This window comes from Pseudogymnoascus destructans, assembly GCF_001641265.1.
Source record: "Pseudogymnoascus destructans isolate 20631-21 unplaced genomic scaffold scaffold_4, whole genome shotgun sequence".
Lineage (NCBI taxonomy): Eukaryota > Fungi > Ascomycota > Leotiomycetes > Thelebolales > Thelebolaceae > Pseudogymnoascus > Pseudogymnoascus destructans.
Window position 1 is genome coordinate 648,159 of NW_020167523.1, and position 16,969 is coordinate 665,127.

The 16,969-nt window shown below is 53.9% G+C and overlaps 7 protein-coding genes across 7 annotated transcripts; 3 read left to right on the plus strand and 4 right to left on the minus strand.

Moving 5' to 3' along the window:
- The first annotated feature begins 71 nt into the window (after positions 1 to 71).
- Positions 72 to 2,429, plus strand: ALG9 (mannosyltransferase). The gene is made up of 4 exons (XM_024465613.1): positions 72 to 224; positions 280 to 961; positions 1,040 to 1,834; positions 1,930 to 2,429. Exons 1-4 carry the CDS (start codon positions 148 to 150, stop codon positions 2,167 to 2,169), a joined length of 1,794 nt encoding a protein of 597 aa, XP_024326561.1. The 5' UTR covers positions 72 to 147; the 3' UTR covers positions 2,170 to 2,429.
- Positions 2,430 to 3,791: 1,362 nt separating this feature from the next.
- VC83_01942 (uncharacterized protein) lies at positions 3,792 to 5,888 on the minus strand. Its single transcript, XM_024465614.1, has 4 exons — positions 5,540 to 5,888; positions 5,394 to 5,493; positions 4,186 to 4,951; positions 3,792 to 4,117 (listed from the first exon to the last, which is right to left on the minus strand). Exons 1-4 carry the CDS (start codon positions 5,605 to 5,607, stop codon positions 3,846 to 3,848), a joined length of 1,206 nt encoding a protein of 401 aa, XP_024326560.1. The 5' UTR covers positions 5,608 to 5,888; the 3' UTR covers positions 3,792 to 3,845.
- A 26-nt stretch (positions 5,889 to 5,914) lies between these two features.
- On the plus strand, positions 5,915 to 9,189 carry VC83_01943 (uncharacterized protein). The gene is made up of 6 exons (XM_024465615.1): positions 5,915 to 6,084; positions 6,141 to 6,233; positions 6,289 to 6,374; positions 6,432 to 7,081; positions 7,132 to 8,145; positions 8,201 to 9,189. Exons 1-6 carry the CDS (start codon positions 6,046 to 6,048, stop codon positions 8,938 to 8,940), a joined length of 2,622 nt encoding a protein of 873 aa, XP_024326559.1. The 5' UTR covers positions 5,915 to 6,045; the 3' UTR covers positions 8,941 to 9,189.
- An 84-nt stretch (positions 9,190 to 9,273) lies between these two features.
- Positions 9,274 to 11,457, minus strand: TAM41 (Mitochondrial translocator assembly and maintenance protein 41). Its single transcript, XM_024465616.1, has 2 exons — positions 11,268 to 11,457; positions 9,274 to 11,203 (listed from the first exon to the last, which is right to left on the minus strand). Exons 1-2 carry the CDS (start codon positions 11,286 to 11,288, stop codon positions 9,581 to 9,583), a joined length of 1,644 nt encoding a protein of 547 aa, XP_024326558.1. The 5' UTR covers positions 11,289 to 11,457; the 3' UTR covers positions 9,274 to 9,580.
- A 177-nt stretch (positions 11,458 to 11,634) lies between these two features.
- On the minus strand, positions 11,635 to 13,417 carry VC83_01945 (uncharacterized protein). The gene is made up of 4 exons (XM_024465617.1): positions 13,184 to 13,417; positions 12,958 to 13,083; positions 12,725 to 12,880; positions 11,635 to 12,679 (listed from the first exon to the last, which is right to left on the minus strand). Exons 1-4 carry the CDS (start codon positions 13,250 to 13,252, stop codon positions 11,858 to 11,860), a joined length of 1,173 nt encoding a protein of 390 aa, XP_024326557.1. The 5' UTR covers positions 13,253 to 13,417; the 3' UTR covers positions 11,635 to 11,857.
- Positions 13,418 to 13,520: 103 nt separating this feature from the next.
- VC83_01946 (uncharacterized protein) lies at positions 13,521 to 15,618 on the minus strand. The gene is made up of 4 exons (XM_024465618.1): positions 14,853 to 15,618; positions 14,506 to 14,756; positions 13,971 to 14,391; positions 13,521 to 13,864 (listed from the first exon to the last, which is right to left on the minus strand). The coding sequence occupies exons 1-4, from the start codon at positions 15,163 to 15,165 to the stop codon at positions 13,731 to 13,733; spliced, it is 1,119 nt and encodes a 372-aa protein (XP_024326556.1). The 5' UTR covers positions 15,166 to 15,618; the 3' UTR covers positions 13,521 to 13,730.
- Positions 15,619 to 16,654, plus strand: VC83_01947 (uncharacterized protein). Its single transcript, XM_024465619.1, has 3 exons — positions 15,619 to 16,236; positions 16,384 to 16,448; positions 16,507 to 16,654. Exons 1-3 carry the CDS (start codon positions 16,108 to 16,110, stop codon positions 16,583 to 16,585), a joined length of 273 nt encoding a protein of 90 aa, XP_024326555.1. The 5' UTR covers positions 15,619 to 16,107; the 3' UTR covers positions 16,586 to 16,654.
- Positions 16,655 to 16,969: the final 315 nt, after the last annotated feature.

The following is a 16,969-nucleotide window of genomic DNA, read 5'->3' on the forward strand; positions in this document are numbered from 1 at the left end:
GCGTCTTGGCGTCTAACAGGGTTCCCTTAATAGCTCCAGGGATGACATACCTCGTCGGTGACAGCCGTGGGGATCGAACTATAATGTGCGCCGCCCGGTGTCAACTTTCCACGTTGACGATTACACTATAGGCATTGAGTCGTCGCCATGCCTCCGCCGACGAAGATGCTTCATGCATCACAATCAGAAGGCCTAGCTGCCCGGTCAGCCAAGCCCCAAAAAATGTCCGGCCCCCAAATCCCTCCCCCAAAGCTCCGCCCTGACATTAATTCTCCCCAGTCCCCCACCAACCCCCTTCGCCATGAAACCCATCACCGCCCTCTGGGTCTTCCTCCTCTTCAACCTCCTCGCCGCCCTCACCTCCCCCATCGAAGACTGCGACGAGACATTCAACTACTGGGAACCGACCCACTACCTCGCGCACTCCTACGGTCTGCAGACATGGGAGTACTCCCCCATCTACTCGATCCGAAGTTGGGCTTATGTTGGTCTCCATGCCCTCGTGGGTAGTTTCCGACGACTCCTCCCGTTTCCTACGAAGGTGGGGGAGTTTTACTTCATCCGCTACGCACTCGCGTTCGTCTGCGCGGTGTGTCAGACGCAGTTATTTCGGGTTATTAGCATCACCCTCAACCCGCGGATTGCGCTGTTCTTCTTGCTCGCTATGATTAGCAGCCCGGGGGTGTTTAGAGCGTCGACGGCGTTTCTGCCGAGTAGTTTCGCGATGTATACTACGATGCTTGGGATGGCGGCTTTTATAAATTGGAGGGGGGGATTGAGGACCGCGCAGGGGGTGTTTTGGTTTGCGGTGGGGGGGGTGTTGGGGTGGCCTTTTTCAGTGGCGCTTGCGGTGCCGTTTTTGGTGGAGGAGGGGGTTTTGGCGGTGGTTAATGGGAAGGAGGCGTTTGTTGCGGCGGTGAGGAGGTTGGTGAAGGGGGTGGGGGCTTCGGTTTTGGTTGTGGTGAGTAATTTGACAGCGAGATGAAAGAGAGCGGTGAATAGGAAGGGATGGAAAGGATATACTAACGTACGTTCTCAGCTCGCCGAATTCACCATCTCCTCAACCTTCTACCGCCGCCCCTCCCTCGTCCCCCTCAACATAGTCCTCTACAACGTCTTCAGCCCCCCCCACAAAGGCCCGAACATCTACGGCACCGAGCCCTGGTCCTTCTACATCCGCAACCTCCTCCTGAACTTCCACATCTTCCTCCCTCTCGCCCTCCTCTCCCTTCCCCTCTTCATCCTCCTAAAACTCTTTTCCCGCCAGCCCCTCGCCTCGGGACTGCGGACGCTGGTGTTTATATCGCCGTTTTATCTTTGGTTGGCGATTTTCTCCGCTCAGCCGCATAAGGAGGAACGGTTCATGTACCCGGCGTACCCGGCGCTGGCGCTAAATGCGGCGATATCGCTGCATATCCTACTTGCGGCTCTGGGACAATCTTCATCACGCACACTGATCGGTCGCGTCCCAGCAGGTCTCAAACTCCTCATCGTCCTCACGACACTGGGTACATCCATCATCCTGGGATTCTCCCGCATCCTCGGCGCTTACGACGCTTTCTCCGCGCCCCTTCATGTCTATGAGCCCCTGCAGAACCCGGGGGTGGCGGTGCAGGGGGGGTCGGTGTGTTTGGGGAAGGATTGGTATAGATTCCCCTCTTCGTATTTTTTGCCCAAGGGGATGAGGGCCAGGTTTGTGAAGAGCGAGTTTAGGGGGCTGTTGCCGGGGCAGTTCGCGAAGGGGGCTGCGGAGGGAGAGGGTGGGTGGTGGCCGGGGACGTGGGTGGTACCGGAGGGGATGAATGATGAGAATTTGGAGGATGTGGGGAAATACGTGAGTTTGCCTCTTTTTTCCCTTTTCCCCCTTTATTTTCTTGTTTTTCTTCCGAGATGGATAGGGTGGATAGTATGGATGGCTAACGGAAATAGGATGATATCACAACCTGCGAGTTCCTAGTGGACACCCACTTCCCCTCTTCCGCCCCCTCGGCCCTCGAGCCGGCATACATGCTCGATACGGATACGTGGGAGGTGGTGCGGTGTGAACGCTTTATGGATGCGGGGAGGACGGGGTTAGTGGCGAGGTTGGGGTGGGTGCCGTTGGGGTTTGGGGGGGAGAGGGTGTATGGGGAGCATTGTTTGTTGAAGCGGAGGTTGGGGGGGAAGTGAGGGAATGGGGTGTACGATAAGGTGTTTGTATATTAGATGGGTGGATTGGGTAAGTTCTAGATGATGTGGTGGTATCTTGGCTAGTTGATGTGAATATCACAAAGGGCGATAGACCAGCTGTACGCCAGCATCAAATCTCCCACAGCACCCCCCTCACGTTCTCCGTCCTATTCCGTGTGCCCAACCCTCCGTCTATAAAGTAATAATGAACTGGGCAAAAGGGTGTGTCTTGTGCAGACAGGCGGTTCCAGAAACACGAGATGGAAGAACCACCCGGTGTCGTTCTGGTGGCTCAGAATGGAGGGCGTACCTTGTCGACGGATTTAAGAATGGGCTTACAACTTCTAACACCATAGTAGCTTCTATAACTACTCTCACACTCGCCCTCTTAACGAATGTTATAACTTCAGCTTCGTGCGTTTGGGATAAATACCTCTAACCAGCCAACATTTCTGCTTCCATTTACCTAATCATCTGATTTTACGTCTCAAGGCGATATCTTTTGATCTATTTACCGCAAGGATGTCTCAAAATATTAATATAGTGTTTGTTCCATGACATTTGGCAAAGAGAGTGAGTATGACGCCTTCCAAGTGCCACCTATTGCCAACTCAAATTTCCAGATACGTTAGTGTCCCGCGTGTATACTGCTGAGGAAGCAGGCAAGATCGTCGACATCTTTCAGCAACATGGCCACGACGAAATTGACAGTGCTCGGGTATACGGGAACGGTACAACAGAGGAAATACTCGCAGATATCGATTGGCAGAAGCGAGGCATTGTTATGGACACAAAGTTATACCCAAACGCCGGCACAACGATGGGTAAAGATGATCCATACACCCATAAGCCAGAGGATGTGCGCAGAGGCCTCATGGCGAGTCTCAAGGCGCTCAAAGCCGACAAAATCGACATGTTTTATCTCCACGGGCCTGACCGAAAGATTCCCTTCAAGGACACTCTTCGCGAGATGAACAATCTTTATAAGGAGGGTTACTTCAAGCGTTTTGGAATTAGCAATTACATGTCTTGGGAGGTTGCAAAAATCGTGGAGATTTGTGAGGGAAATGGTTGGATCAAGCCTACCGTGTAACAGGGAATCTATCTCGCACTACAGCGCACCGTTGAGGCGGAACTGTTCCCATGCCTACGCCACTACGGCATCTCTCTCTATGCCTCCCAGCCTCTCGCTGGTAGTTTCTTGGCTGGGCGCTACACGTGGGATCAAGAGACCTCCGAGAAGGGTAGCCGATTCGACCCTAAGATATTTCAAGGTACCCTCCATCGTGGACGCTATTGGAACGACTCTTACTTCGACGCACTGGATATCATCAATGGTGTCGCGAAGAAACACGGGCTTACTGTTGCGGAGATCGCGCTGAGGTGGTTACATCATCATTCGCAGCTGAAGGCAGAGTTCGGGGATGCTATTATTATTGGCGCGAGTAGCACAAAAATCTTGAGGGCAATCTGACGGGTTTGGAGAAGGGTCCGCTGCCGGATGATGCTGTTGAGGCGCTGGAGAAGGCGTGGTTGACGACCAGGGTGGCGCCGAAGTACTGGCATTAGGCTCCTTCTGAGCAGTTGTATTTAGTGGATGAGAAAAGATTCAAACAAGAGAGCGGAAGTAAATTGGGATATATTCTTCTATAAATATAAAATACCATATCAAAATGCTACTCACGTCCATCAACCTTCACTCCTGCCAACTCAAGCATCTCCATCGCCGCCTCCGGTGCCGGCCTATACCCGGGCTCGAACATGACCAGCCACCAGACGATCTCGCGTAGCTGATCCCATTTCCCTGCAAACTCTGGGTTTGACGTCTGCGGGATGATCATCTTCCACGGCATCGCTGGGAAAGTGGCATACATCTCAAAGGGTGGGGTGGGGAGTTTGGTGGCCGAGGGCCAGGTGGAGGAGTCAGGGGTTCCGAGGGTTTTGAAGACTAGTGGGGGTTAGCTGGGTTGGAATAGGGGTAAGGGATGGTAGGGAAATGTAAATAGATAGACATACTGCTCAAAATAAGACCAAGTTGATTCCCATCCTCATGCGCCCCTCTCGACTCAAATAGCGGTGTATGCGGCTCACGCAGACACTCCGCCATCACGCAACCGGCACCCCACATGTCAAGCTCAGTGCCGTACTTGCGGTCACCAAAGAGTGTTTCTGGGGCACGGTAAGCACCCGTGCCGACGTCGAGGCATTTCTGGTTGTGTGGCTCGTCGGTGGAGAGCTTAGGGTGCCAGGCGGTGCCGAAGTCGGCGATGACGAGGCGATTGGGGGTGAGGAGGAGGTTGGAGGGCTTGATGTCCCGGTGGATGATGTTTTTGTCGTGGAGGTGAGCCAGACCCGCAAATAGGTCGTGGAGGAGAGGGAGGAGTTTTGGGGGGGAGGGGAGAGTGAGGGCGGTGGCGAGGGTGAGGGGGTAGTAGGGGAATGTGAGGATCAGATGGGCATCGGAGTCGTGGAGGGTGGAGATAAGAGGGATGATGTTGGGGTGGGTGAGTGATCTGAGGATGGCGGCTTCACGGCCTGGGTTGTGTGGAGGGGTTGGAGACGAGGTGGTGATGAGTTTCAGGGCGAGTGGAGTGGTGGAATCAGGGTAATGATAGACGGACGAGACTGGGGATGTGGCGATGAGGTGGCAGGGGTAGTAGGTTCCAATGGTAGTGGCGGGCTCTGAAGATGTTGTTGTCGGTGCTGGGGGTATGGGCGGCGAGGTGGGTGAAGTTGATGAAGCTGTATAAGAAAGGGCGAGACAGACGGCTGTGTATGCTTCCTAATATTGTTAGCACGAGGAGACGACAGTGAAATCATACAGGAAGACGATGTGGAGGTTTGAAGAGCAAACAGTGGTGTATGATCCAAAAAGGGGGCCAAGAGCAAAAAAAATCAAAAGAATACTGTAGTGCAACGGATTCGAACCGCTGTCTCCTGGGACTGTGAGATTCAATTAATTGAATTCTCCTTCTTGCGAAGTAGCCAGATGCGTTTACCACTACGCCAGTACCACATTTATTGTTAAGGGGTAATGGCGTAAAGCAGACGAAACCGATACTCTCCCCCCTTTTTGGCTTGATATAGCAGGACAAAGGAGGCAGACACAAGAGAGACAGCAGAACAAGCCTGATGTGACGACATAGCTCCTGAACAACCACTATGGTAGTAATGGCAGTAACAGAAATAGAGATAACACAATAATAACAAAAATCCAGACTTACCAAGGAATGGGAATCCTTATAAGCTTCAGTTTCGGCGGCGAAGGCGGCCTTTTGGGCCTTGGCCTTTGACGGCTCTCCCGCAGCTTCTATTCCCTTTTGGCTGGGCAATGTTAGAATCCTTTTTTACAAAGGGAAAGCACACGTACATGTTTTGGACATTCTCAAAGCGAACTGTGGCAGAAAGACCTGATTTCCAGTCTGTGACGTCGGCCATAGCCAAATATGATACCTCGCTGGCGTTTGACGTGGGAGAGAATACAAGAGGTCTACACCATACTCTATGCGCGCCTGATCTCCTCGTCAATAGTGAGATATTAGAGCTCTAGTTGCTCTTAATTATTATTTCAGTGTCTATCCGATGTCGACCAGATGAGAATTTGAGTTGACGTTCATAGTCGCTACCCGACATTTTTCCGAAGCGACACGACAAGGGTCTCAGTTCGTGGGGTAATTGCCACGGCCGCACGCCAAGAGCGATCGGCCAGTCGATTAAGGACGAGCTTCCATGTTCAACCAGTACACATCATGAGCATCGTTGACTACGGACCCGACTCTCACAACCACATCTGTTATTCTTACTGCCGACAGCCGATACTGTCTTATGGACGCTACCAGACACCTTCAGATCGCAAACTGATCCAAAGACCTCGCAATGGAGGGTCTCGTGCGACAGGAGTATCCTGGAATGCTGGTAAGATTGTTGTCCTTTGACACCGGCTTGCGCGGGACGTAATTGACGTTCTACAGGCGTCGCTGCCACCCTCACAGGCAGTCCACGTCTTCAGTGAGCGCGTAAAGCGTGTGGGAAAGCTCAATGCGGAGATAGCGGACTGGCTCCAGGTATGTTTGTTTGTCGGGTAATTTCACTGCAATGACCTCACTAACGCCCCCTCAGGAGCGCCGGAAGGTCGAGGATTTATATGTACAAGGCCTTAAAAAGCTTGCACGGCGGCCACTGCCAGATACCGCATCCGAATTGGGGTGCGAAACCCTCGAATTGCCGATCGGCGAACTATAGCTGACATGAATGATTTGTAGGATATTCAATGCCCCATGGTCACAGATAGTGGCCTGGGTCGACGAGACTGCGAGCTCGCATGCAATTCTTTCAAAAGGAATAGAGAAAGATGTAGAGCAGGCGCTGCGACAATTCCCCACGAAAAACAAAGAGATGGGATACGTTCTCACTATACAAGGGCATCTGGCACAGATGGCGAAGGAATATGAATCAGCTCAAGATACTGTGGATAAACTGGCAAAGAAGGGCTCGAAGGCCAACCAAGCAAAGACCCAGCAGGCAACACAGAAGCTGAACGCCATAACGTCAGAATGGGAATCGCAGGCCCCGTTTATATTCGAGAAGCTCCAGACGATCGACGAGACTCGCCTCAACCACCTCCGGGACGTGCTCACCCAATTCGAAACCCACGAGATGGACCAGGTTGAAAGGAACAGAGTATCGACAGAGGCAGCTCTTACCTCGCTATTAGAGGTAGACACTGCCGTGGAGATTCATAATTTCGCCACGAATGCTATACAAGGGAAGCCCAAGCTCGAGCGGAGGGCGACTGCTGCTCGCACCGGCTCCACTGTCAGTGCTAGCAGTGCCAACCTAGCACTTCCGCCGCCGAGAATGCCCATTGAAGACAGCTCAAGCTTGCACTCTGCTAGAAATGACGCGTCGTCCGGTAAGTCAATCAACCCATGGGACTGAGTTGAAACTAACGTCTCGTCATAGAACACAAGAAAGAGAGTACGCTAAAGCGATTTGGCACAATAATGAACCGAAGACGGCAAAGCATACACGCGGGATCCTTTGGCCAATCCAGCTCTCCATCCAAAGGCTTTTCTGCCCTTGGCGCACCCCCTCGGAGCAGAGACGGCCGACCAGCACCGTCCCCGCGTGCCTCGTCTAGCAATCTACGTGATAACACGCGGCAGAACAGCAGTCTGGGTGCAGTGGCAGAATCACCAGCAACATCACCCAGAACCTCCAAACTACAGTCACCCACTCAACCCGTTCCCGCCGATGGTGAAAATAGTACCGCCGATACTACGCGTGACACGAATGGAGGCGCAACAGGAGACGGATCTTTAATAGATTCTGCAACCCCTCAGCCGCCACCACAAGTTGATGGCGCCAGCTCTAACGCCGCTCAACTGGATGCAGAAGGATTTACCGTTCCGCCCGCCGCCAACGATGCTATATCCCAGGCCCAGAGAGAAGCAAACAGTGAGAATGATGCGGCACCAGCATTTAAGCTCAACATCGCGCAGCAGGCTATTCAAGAAGAGGATGCAGATGCCCAGGCTGCCTTGTCTAATGTTGCAAATACTCTCCGTACTGCCAACCTACCTGCGCCGTCACGAAAAGTTGGCACTGTGCGAGGACGCCGAGATGTCAGAAATTCGATGTACGTCCCAGGGCCCGAAGTAGCTGTAGCTGAGGCACAACGTAGCCCCGGTGCTGCCAACTTTTCTGCACCTCCGGCCGCATCCCAAGGGATTGGTCGAGCTGCCAATCTAGCAGCATCAGCCAGTGATCTTGGCTCGTCAGCTGATTCGATACGTTCCGCGACATCTGCAGGAGCCGGGCATATTAAGCATCCTGAGATGACTAGGCCGGGTCTCAATTCGTCCATCATTGAGACAGTGAACTTACTTTCTGAGAACGGCGAGATCAAAACCGCTACCACTATAGGCGAAATAGCTTTGTCTTACGTGCACCCGGTATCTGCTAAAGAAATACCAGGTAAGTTATTACAAGCCAAAACACTATTATCGAAGGTAGACTAATAATTAACCAGATACTGCTGCGATCCGGCTCTTCAACTTCGTCGGCCTTGAAGCGATCGCGCCAAACAAGGCATTCCTAAATGAGTCAACTCTGCCTGGCGAATACAGCGTTCAGCTCTCGGAGATCAGACGGACCAACTGCGCCTTTAAATATAAGGTTCACACGGAGCCCTACAACCTTTACGCGCAAGTGCCGCTCCTCATCAAGCCGATATGGAAGTTTACAGGCGAAAAACTCGGCGTCGTAGTCGAATACTCGCTCAACTCGGCATACTCTTCCGAACCGCTGACACTGAGCAACCTCACGCTGATCGTGTCGTACGAAGGCGCAAAGGCGATCAGCGCGCAGACGAGGCCGTCGGGCACACATGTCAAGGAGAAGAATCTGGTTTTCTGGCGCCTGGGTGACGCCCTGCTCGAGCCTGGGGTTACAAAGAAGGTCCTGGGTCGTCTGTTGGGTGACCAGGGGGGACAGGTTTTGCCGGGTGTTGTAGAGGCGAAGTGGGAGATTGCCGTACCTGAGGGAACCGTAGTCGGCAGTGGGATTGGTGTCAGCTGGAAGACCGGCGCGGCGGAAGAAATAGAGGGGAAGGGTAAGAGTCCAGAGAACGCGGAGCCGGATCCATTCGCGGATGAGGACGCGGCGAAGGGCGCCGATAGTGGGGAGGCGAACGGATGGACGAAAATAGAGAGTGTACGAAAGGTTATCAGTGGGAAGTATGATGCTATCACCGGGGCCGACCAGGCATAGTTATCCCGGTGAGGTGGAACTGGGAAGGGTTTGGAGGAGGGGTTATGACGGGGTTTGTTGGCTTTAATAACGGTTTGTGAATGAGGAATTAGGCTGTGATGCGAGGTATAGGGTAGGAGAACCGCCTTTGTGAATCAAGGGATCAGCGGAGGAGTGTAGAAGTAGATACCACAGCACAGCACATGCGCTCGTTTTATATACAGCGATTAGCCTGTTTTTCTTGCGTACAACAGTATATATAACTCCAGCAAGTTTATTCTGTCTTTCGCCTGTAGTCGTGAGGAATTTGCAATAGGCACGGGACTGATCGAGCACAATTACGAATATATAGTTGACCTATATTCATTTTTGAAGCAACCTAATTGTACAGTATATCCAAAACTATTTGCAGGTAATAATCCCCCCCCACCCCTATAAAAACACAACCAGCCTCCATACCGCACCTCTATGTAACGCATGACAAAAAGCTCAACAAAAGAAATTTTTCTGGCTTGTCCGGCAGTTTTGAAAAAGAGCGGTTGGCGGGAATACTACCACAACAAATCCGCTATATGCATCACCGCGCCCGCATCCCCTCCTATTCTATACAATTCGAAAGGAAACTCGTCAAATCGTACTAATCCGCACTCCCTCACTCCGACTACGCGTCCTTATTTGCTGGCTTCTCCTCCTCCTTGGCTGACGATTCCTTCTCCGCAGCCTTCACAGACGCTTCCTTCTCCGCCGCCAGCGCCGCCGCATCAGCGGCCTTCTTCTTGCCCTGCGCGTGCTTATCCATCTTCTCGCTCATATACCTATACGTCCTCACGAACCCCCCCGTCGCGATCCCCTTGAGACTCTGCACCGTGCTCGGCCATCCAATCGTCTTCTTAATAACGCCTCTCACCTCGTTCCTCAGCTCATCCGCCGGTTCCTGCGTGATCCGTCGCTCGAATCCGCCGCCTACGCGGCGCTTGAAGCTGACGGCGTCTTCGTCGGTAGACGCTTCCATCATCTTGTTGAATTCTAGCTGTGGGATCTGGAATTTCTTCTGGAATTGGAAGTACAGCTTTGAGCGGAAGGCTTTGGGGAGGCGGCGCACCATGTTGCCGCGTTTTACGGGGTCCATGTCCTGCTCTAGGCGGGCGTTGGTGTTGGGGTCTGCGGCCCAGTCGGGGCGCGAGCAGGCTGGGTCGTGGAAATTTACGTTGGGGAGGTTCTCGATGAGGGGGGCGTAGAGGCGGCGGAAGTTGGGTAGGTTGTTGCCTACGATGTTGGCGACCTTGCTTGGGTCTTCGGTAGGTAGTGCCATTCTCGGGTCTCCCATGTAGCTGATCCCGGCGATCGTTCCGTACAGCTCCCTCTCGGTAAAGGAGGGCGGGAGGAGAAGGAGGGAGGTTCGTAGAGCAGAAAGCAAGTTGATCTGGTTGGCGAGGCGGACTCGTGGGTCATCCCGCAAGATCTTCACGGGCTTGTGGAGGCGGCCTGCGATGTAGAGAGTGGACCATTCGGAGAGATCGGTGCATAGCGTGTCTAGGTTGACAACGCCGTACTTGATAAGCATGCCATTGACATTGACATAAGGGTTGAAATAGACGCCAGCACCAAACTTGTCCTGCACAGAACTGACAGCCCCCGAGCCGAGAGAGCCAAGCCCAGAGTAATGGTCGCGGTGCTGGTTAAGGTTCAGAGAGTGCCAATGTTCCGTATATGAAACACCGAATATGAAATCAATCATCTTTGGCTGGCCATCTTGAGCCTTGGCTATCGCGGAAGGTGCATTTGGATGTATAGATGTTCGGCTCGAAGGTGTTGACGATGGGGCTGAAGGTTTCGACTGGGGGAACACCCCGGATCCATAAGCAAACGCATATCGAATCGGTGCTCTAAACTGCCACAAGACCTGGCGCAATGCCTCCTTAACCTCATCATTGATCAGCATGTGCTGGTTGACGCCAAAGTTCGTGTGCGGGAGCTGCGAGAAGTCCGATATGCTGAAGTCTGGGTTATCTTCCCAATCCACCTTGGTGCCCTCAGGAGTCGAGGACTTCGAGCTTGTAGTTGTTTGAGAGCTTTGACTGGTTGAGCTTGGCTTTGATGTCTCCGATGATGTAGATTTCGAGCAAGCTTCACTCCCTGTTGCGTCCCGGCCAGCTTCTCCAAAGCTTCGTGATGACGAGAAGCTCCGTATGGCGGTCTGGTGGCGGTAAAGAGCTTCATAGCGACGATTCGAGGTAAATGCAGACGTCTGCATCCGCCGGGTTACCCCATAATGCCCAATCGACTAAACAGAGTCAGCCGTCGTTCAACAATTGCTTGCAAATAGCTTTCTAGGCCGGACAACTCACCCGGAGCTTCGGTAGCGACATGGCGATGGAGGTAAACTTGAAGGGGGCAGGTAGGAGTAGAGGGTGGTTGGCAGCGGTGCCGCAATTTCAATTCACCTCCGTTGGCTGTCCATTTACTGAGACCGTGAACTTTGCATTCTGACGTCAATTTGAGGGGTCTGGGAAGTGGAGTTCTGTTTTCCGTGATGCTCTGACGGATTGCTTTAATTAAGTTAACTTATGGATAAGGAACTGCTTACATAAGCGAAGACGGCATGCTGTTTGCGAACGCGTCTCAGGCGGTCAAGGAAAGGCGAGGAGCAATCACAGAGCTCCGAATGAGAGAGGAATCACAAGAAAAGAATGCATCTATTTATAAAAATGAAGGCATGCTTCAATTTCTTATTTCTTTACTATATTGAAGATTGTGAGTTCTTGTTACAGTCCGTCCCACTATATTGTTCCAGAGCCTCGGCTCGGGTAACGCTGACCATGATGCCTCGTGCCCCTATATCCAAAAAAATAGGAGTCAAAAGTCCATCTTCCAACTTTCCTCATCCCTCTATAGACCAAGACCCAACGCTCCCGCACAGCATCCCCATCTCCCCCATCTACTCCTCCTTATAAACCAACCTAACCACCATCTCCGCAATCGCCAAACTGCTCGTCAATCCCGGACTCTCAATCCCCAACAAATTCACAAAAGCCTCGCATCCCTCCTCCCTCCTAACCACAAAATCCTGAAACCCCTCCTCCATCCCCCCCAACTTCGCCCTCATCCCCGCATAATCCCCCCTCAACCTCCCCTCCTCAATCCCCGGCACAAACTCCCTGATCGCCTTCACCGCCCCCGGTTTCCGCCCTTCCTCAACATCTAAATCATCCGCCGAGGAAACCCACTCCACGTCCGGCCCGAACCGCGCTTGTCCCACCATGTCGAGCGTAAGATGTGTTCCCAGCCCCGCAAGATCAGGTTCCGGCGCTGGATAAATCAACCTACTCGCCGGTGCCGCGCCAGAATACGAGAAATAGCTCCCCTTCGCGTAGTGCGCCTTCCTGTGCCTCTCACGCGGCAAAACCATGTTATTAACCTCACACGCTCCCAGACCAGCGGCATTAACAAGCGTAGCAGCAGTAATAGTAGATTCCTCCCCCGCCGCGGCGTCGAGGGTGGTGAGTTTCCAACCCGCGCTGTCGGGGAGGGCGCGGATGGACGTGAGAGAGGTGTTTAGTGCTATATCCCCGCCGGCGGAGGAGAGGGCGCCGAGGAGGGCCTGGATGTAAGTATGTGAGTCTATTATGCCTGTGGTGGGGGACTCGAGGATGCCAGTGCGGGCGCGGATGAGGGGTTCGAGGGCGCTGGCTTTGGGGAGGGGGATAAAGGAGGTGGGGACGTTTAGGTCGTTTGAGAGGGCGTGGATTTGTTGGAGTTTCTAGGAGGGGTTAGTGGGTGTGCAGGAGGGGAGAGGGGGGCGTACTTCGAGTTGCTGCGGCGTCTGGGCTACTATCCACTTCCCGCACTTCTTGTGTGGGATGTTCCAGCGCTCGCAGAGGTCATATAGGCGCTCCCGGCCCTCGATACAGAGTTTCGTCTTCAAGCTATCTTTCCCATAATATAACCCCGCATGTATGACCTACTCCACATCAGCCCGCACCCTCCGTCTTCGCTCTCCGAGCCAGCCCCCCCCCCCCCCCCTCAGGGACAACTCACCTCCGAATTCCGACTACTGCTCTCCCTACCCACATTTTCATGCCGCTCAATCACCAAGGTTTCCCCACCCGCCCGCTCCGCTAACCTCCTCGCAACAGCGAGGCCCACGACACCACCCCCGATAACCTAGTCAACATATCAGCCCTATACCCCATTACCCTTCCCATCCTCCGTATCAGCCGCCCAATGCCTCAGGTCACAGCTCACGGGCCGAGAGTCTGCTCACCGCATGCGTGAAATCCAGCCTGCGCGACGCGGCGGCGACGCTGGTGCGCAGTGAAGGTGTGAGCTTCATGGCGCTGCGATGGTGGACAAGTCAGATAGTTACGTTGGGGGTTTCAATCGCTGATATTGGAGCTCCGGGAGCTGGAGTTGGGATGGACCCCGCGGCACGCAAGGCTGTGGGCTGTATGGGTTGGTGTAGCGCGAGGCTGAGGGTCCACCCCTTCCCATCCCAGGGTATGAGAAGCACCACATCAGTAGTCGTAAAATACATGCATGTATGGAGGATTCAAAGGCAGAGAGACGGCACAGGTTTTTCCATAATAATATTAATAATAATACTGTATTCCCAAGTCAAAGTAGCGAGTGCGCCCAACCCTACAATTACACTTCCGCATCTTCCCCCGTCTAGTCCCAGCCCATATCCTTCCCCCAAACTCAAAACCAAACGCCAGCAGTATCCCCAACTGATGTTCCTACAAGCACAAAAAACCAAGCAAGCCTCCCCTTCCCAACCCAGCAGCGTCAAATTTGAAATCGAAAGCGCCCGCTTACTCGGTCTTCTCTTCCGTCTGCTGAGGTCGCGGGGTAACATCCGCCTCGCTCCGCTCAACCAGCAGATTGGATGGCAAGCTAGGCTCGCGCGTCAGTGTCGAGTGGGCGCTGGTTTCGGCTACCTGCCTCTCTGCGTTTCATTAGCTCGTATTCGCAACACCCCCATGCAATGCACCACGTCCCCCTCCACCTCCCAAGGAAGGCAGAAGAAAGGGGGGGGGAAGAAGAAAACTCACCCAACTCCCTAATCCTCAACCTAAGCATCTGATTCTCCCTAACAAGCATATGCGTCTCCGCCTGATAAAACGCACTCTCATCCCTCCCCAACCCCTCCTCCGCCAACCCCGCCGTCGACCCCTGTCTCGGACTCGCATGGCGACTCGGTGTCCTCGATCTTTCTCTCCTCTGCAAATCCGCGCGCGCGAGATCAAACGAGCTGCGCGGGTGCTGGCCCACGCCCGCGCTCATCGAATAAGTTGGGGAGCGCGGGATGGACAGAGGGGTGGCGAGGGCGGAGGAGGAGGTGGTGCCGGTTGTGGTTACGGGCTCGGAGGGGAAGAAGTCGTCGGTTGCGGAGGTGGTGGGGGAGAGGCTGGAGGTGGCGCGGAGGGATTGGAGTTGGTGTTGTTGGACGCGGATCATTTGGAGGAGGCGGTTCTGTGGGTTGTCACGTTAGCCTTCATCCCCTCTATCCTTTCTTCACGTTCTCTCCCCAAGCTCAACCACCACCACCATCCACCATCACCATCACCATCACCACGGGATACTCACAACCTGCGCCTCTTGCTCTTGTTCCAACTCCTGATGAATCTCCCCCAAACTCGGATTCCTCAAATGATGCGGATCCCCCACCCCAACCCCCCCCGCAGCCCCAAGCCTCGGCGACGCCTCCAACCCCGTCTGCGCATGCGGCTCGTGCACCATCTCGCCCGGCGCCGGCACGCTCGGGTTGTTGTGCGCGAGGTTCATGAGGACTGTTGAGCGGCGGCGGCTGGTGTGGCGTGATGAGGAGATGGAGGAGCCTGCGGTGTTCGTTAGCGCTCCAGTTCTCGAAGTGGTCTCTAATCAGTCTCCCAGCCCAGAGAAGGGGGGGCAAATGAGAGGGAGGGGGGACGTACGTCGGGAGTCCTCCTGCGCTAACCCGGCATTCACGGCCGCAGTAGCCTGCAACGACGTCGTGGCCGCGGACACTGATCCCGCGCGCGGGGAGGGAGGCGCATCTTGTGCTGTAGCGGTGTTATCTGATGGCGATCCCGAGTTCGCGGGCACAGGCGTGGTGTCTGAGTTGGACCCCGCGGGTGGCGGGGAGGTGCGGCCTGGTGGTGCCATTGTGTGGGCTGTTGTTGTAGGTTGGTAGGTGGGTATGTGTGATCTTGCGTTCTTGCTTGGCAATGGTGATAATACCGGTACTGTCGTTCGGACAGAGGTCATGCAGAGTGAATGAATAGCTTCCTTATCCTTTGTTCTGTCCTCAACCTAGTGGTGGTGATGCGTGGGCTGTTTCCGAGTCGCACAGCAGGGCGTCACCTGCGTCAGATCGGTAGCTTAGGACCTGGGTGGCGATCGGGAAAATGTTGTTCCAGCTCAGCTTGTCGTTGGCCCGTACTACCAGCCAAGCGCCACTGACAATCTTCTACGGCAATAATAAAACGTTGGCCATTACCATTAACTTGCCATCACCGAGTCGGCAAACTCTCTTACCCATCTTCAGCCCGGCGAGACCGGTTCCAATTGTGCCAGCACAGGCAAGTCCCCGCGTGGAAAGCAGACTAGGGGTTGGACCAAAGCCGAAGCACCTGCCTAACATACTGTATATACTCCGTATACCCCTTTTCTCTCATTCAGCCCGCTCCCAGCCTCCTCCCCCACAACTTCAGCCGTACTATTCTCGTAAAACAATATCACCCTAGGACCTCATACTCTCCTCCCTCCCTCCTCCCCTCTACCCATCTTAACACGAGCCGGGCCAGCTGTGCCGTGCTAATCCACTTATCAAACAGCTCCAATCCACAGCTAGGAAGTTCAAGAGTTATAGTTGGACACTTTCAACACCATACGCGCGTACTTTTCTGTACCCTATAGGAGGGGGCGATCTTTATATAGATAGACCATAGGGATACCTCACAAACTTGGCTCCCTTGGCTCCACTTCAACACCCCCTTAGCACATAAACCGCCCTACCACCCTCCCCCAACGTCACTTTGGACTTTTATCCCTTCTCGCGTACGATTTGTACTACCCAAGTTCAACCTTCAACCTCCCAGTCCTTTCCTCTCCACCACCACCACATCCTCCTCATACCGAATCCACCAATCCACCAATCCACCAATCCACCAATCCACCAAAACAAACAAACCAAAACTTCCCACCACAATGGCAGATCAATACCACCAACAACAACCCTACGGCGCCCCTCAACCCGGCTTCACCGGACCCCCCCAGCCCGGCTACGGCGCTCCACCACAGCAGGGCGGGTATTATCCTCAGGCGCCTCCACAGCAGGTATGCTATCACGCAGCGTCCTTTCCCAGCCCATCAGCTCTTGCGGCTCCCCGTCCCCCCCATGCTAGCAGCACAACCAGCGAAGGGCCCGAAGGGAACGGAATGAAAGCCGGATGGGGAGAAAACAGTAGCTAATAGGGTGAATAGATGCAATACCAACAAACCCCTCCCCCCAAGGAGAAGAAGAAGGACCGCGGCTGCCTTTACGGCTGGTGAGTCCCCCTTCCGATGTCATCCTCGCATGCATTGCTGATTATATGTCTGCTACAGTATCGCAACCTTGTGCTGCTGCTGGCTCTGCGGAGAGACTTGCGAGTGCTGTCTTGAGTGTCTGACATGCTGCTTCTAGGCGTAGCTGGGAGCTACCTGCACGGGAGGGGGGTTAGGAATGCCTGGGCAGCTGAGGACGGGGATGGGCGGGGGTGGATGGATGACGGGGAATGGGGAGGGAGCAGAAGGGATTGGGGGGGAGGTATAATACCCATGGCCATGGTTTTCCGTAATAATTCAAACCCCTCATCGTCGCTGTTGGGGTGATGGGGTGGTATGATTTTCTCGAGAAGCCCCAAGGAGAGAGAGAAGGAAATGAAAACACATTTCTCGACTTCGATTACAGTGCAATGCAGTATAGAAGCCGCGATATTAATCATGAATTCACCAGACTTTCTATTGGCTCACCACCTCCCTCACGTAGACATTCTGGAATATATTAAGTCCTTCTATCATATTTGCA

Excerpts from the sequence above, each read along its gene's own strand:
- VC83_01945 (XM_024465617.1), bottom strand. The coding sequence starts at position 13,252 with ATGAAGCTCACACCTTCACTGCGCACCAGCGTCGCCGCCGCGTCGCGC. Across the intron at positions 12,881-12,957 it reads GCAGTAGTCGGAATTCGGAG|GTCATACATGCGGGGTTATA; the intron begins GTGAGTTGTCCC and ends GATGTGGAGTAG. Across the intron at positions 12,680-12,724 it reads AGACGCCGCAGCAACTCGAA|AAACTCCAACAAATCCACGC; the intron begins GTACGCCCCCCT and ends AACCCCTCCTAG.
- VC83_01943 (XM_024465615.1), top strand. The coding sequence starts at position 6,046 with ATGGAGGGTCTCGTGCGACAGGAGTATCCTGGAATGCTG. Across the intron at positions 6,085-6,140 it reads AGGAGTATCCTGGAATGCTG|GCGTCGCTGCCACCCTCACA; the intron begins GTAAGATTGTTG and ends GACGTTCTACAG. Across the intron at positions 6,234-6,288 it reads AGATAGCGGACTGGCTCCAG|GAGCGCCGGAAGGTCGAGGA; the intron begins GTATGTTTGTTT and ends ACGCCCCCTCAG.
- VC83_01946 (XM_024465618.1), bottom strand. The coding sequence starts at position 15,165 with ATGACCTCTGTCCGAACGACAGTACCGGTATTATCACCATTGCCAAGC. Across the intron at positions 14,757-14,852 it reads AGCGCAGGAGGACTCCCGAC|GCTCCTCCATCTCCTCATCA; the intron begins GTACGTCCCCCC and ends CGAACACCGCAG. Across the intron at positions 14,392-14,505 it reads AAGAGCAAGAGGCGCAGGTT|AACCGCCTCCTCCAAATGAT; the intron begins GTGAGTATCCCG and ends GACAACCCACAG.
- ALG9 (XM_024465613.1), top strand. The coding sequence starts at position 148 with ATGCCTCCGCCGACGAAGATGCTTCATGCATCACAATCAGAAGGCCTA. Across the intron at positions 962-1,039 it reads GGGCTTCGGTTTTGGTTGTG|CTCGCCGAATTCACCATCTC; the intron begins GTGAGTAATTTG and ends GTACGTTCTCAG. Across the intron at positions 1,835-1,929 it reads TGGAGGATGTGGGGAAATAC|GATGATATCACAACCTGCGA; the intron begins GTGAGTTTGCCT and ends TAACGGAAATAG.
- VC83_01947 (XM_024465619.1), top strand. The coding sequence starts at position 16,108 with ATGGCAGATCAATACCACCAACAACAACCCTACGGCGCCCCTCAACCC. Across the intron at positions 16,237-16,383 it reads CTCAGGCGCCTCCACAGCAG|ATGCAATACCAACAAACCCC; the intron begins GTATGCTATCAC and ends TAGGGTGAATAG. Across the intron at positions 16,449-16,506 it reads CGCGGCTGCCTTTACGGCTG|TATCGCAACCTTGTGCTGCT; the intron begins GTGAGTCCCCCT and ends TGTCTGCTACAG.
- VC83_01942 (XM_024465614.1), bottom strand. The coding sequence starts at position 5,607 with ATGGCCGACGTCACAGACTGGAAATCAGGTCTTTCTGCCACAGTTCGC. Across the intron at positions 5,494-5,539 it reads TTTGAGAATGTCCAAAACAT|CCAAAAGGGAATAGAAGCTG; the intron begins GTACGTGTGCTT and ends AACATTGCCCAG. Across the intron at positions 4,118-4,185 it reads ACTTGGTCTTATTTTGAGCA|TCTTCAAAACCCTCGGAACC; the intron begins GTATGTCTATCT and ends AACCCCCACTAG.
- TAM41 (XM_024465616.1), bottom strand. The coding sequence starts at position 11,288 with ATGTCGCTACCGAAGCTCCGG. Across the intron at positions 11,204-11,267 it reads TGTCGCTACCGAAGCTCCGG|TCGATTGGGCATTATGGGGT; the intron begins GTGAGTTGTCCG and ends GACTCTGTTTAG.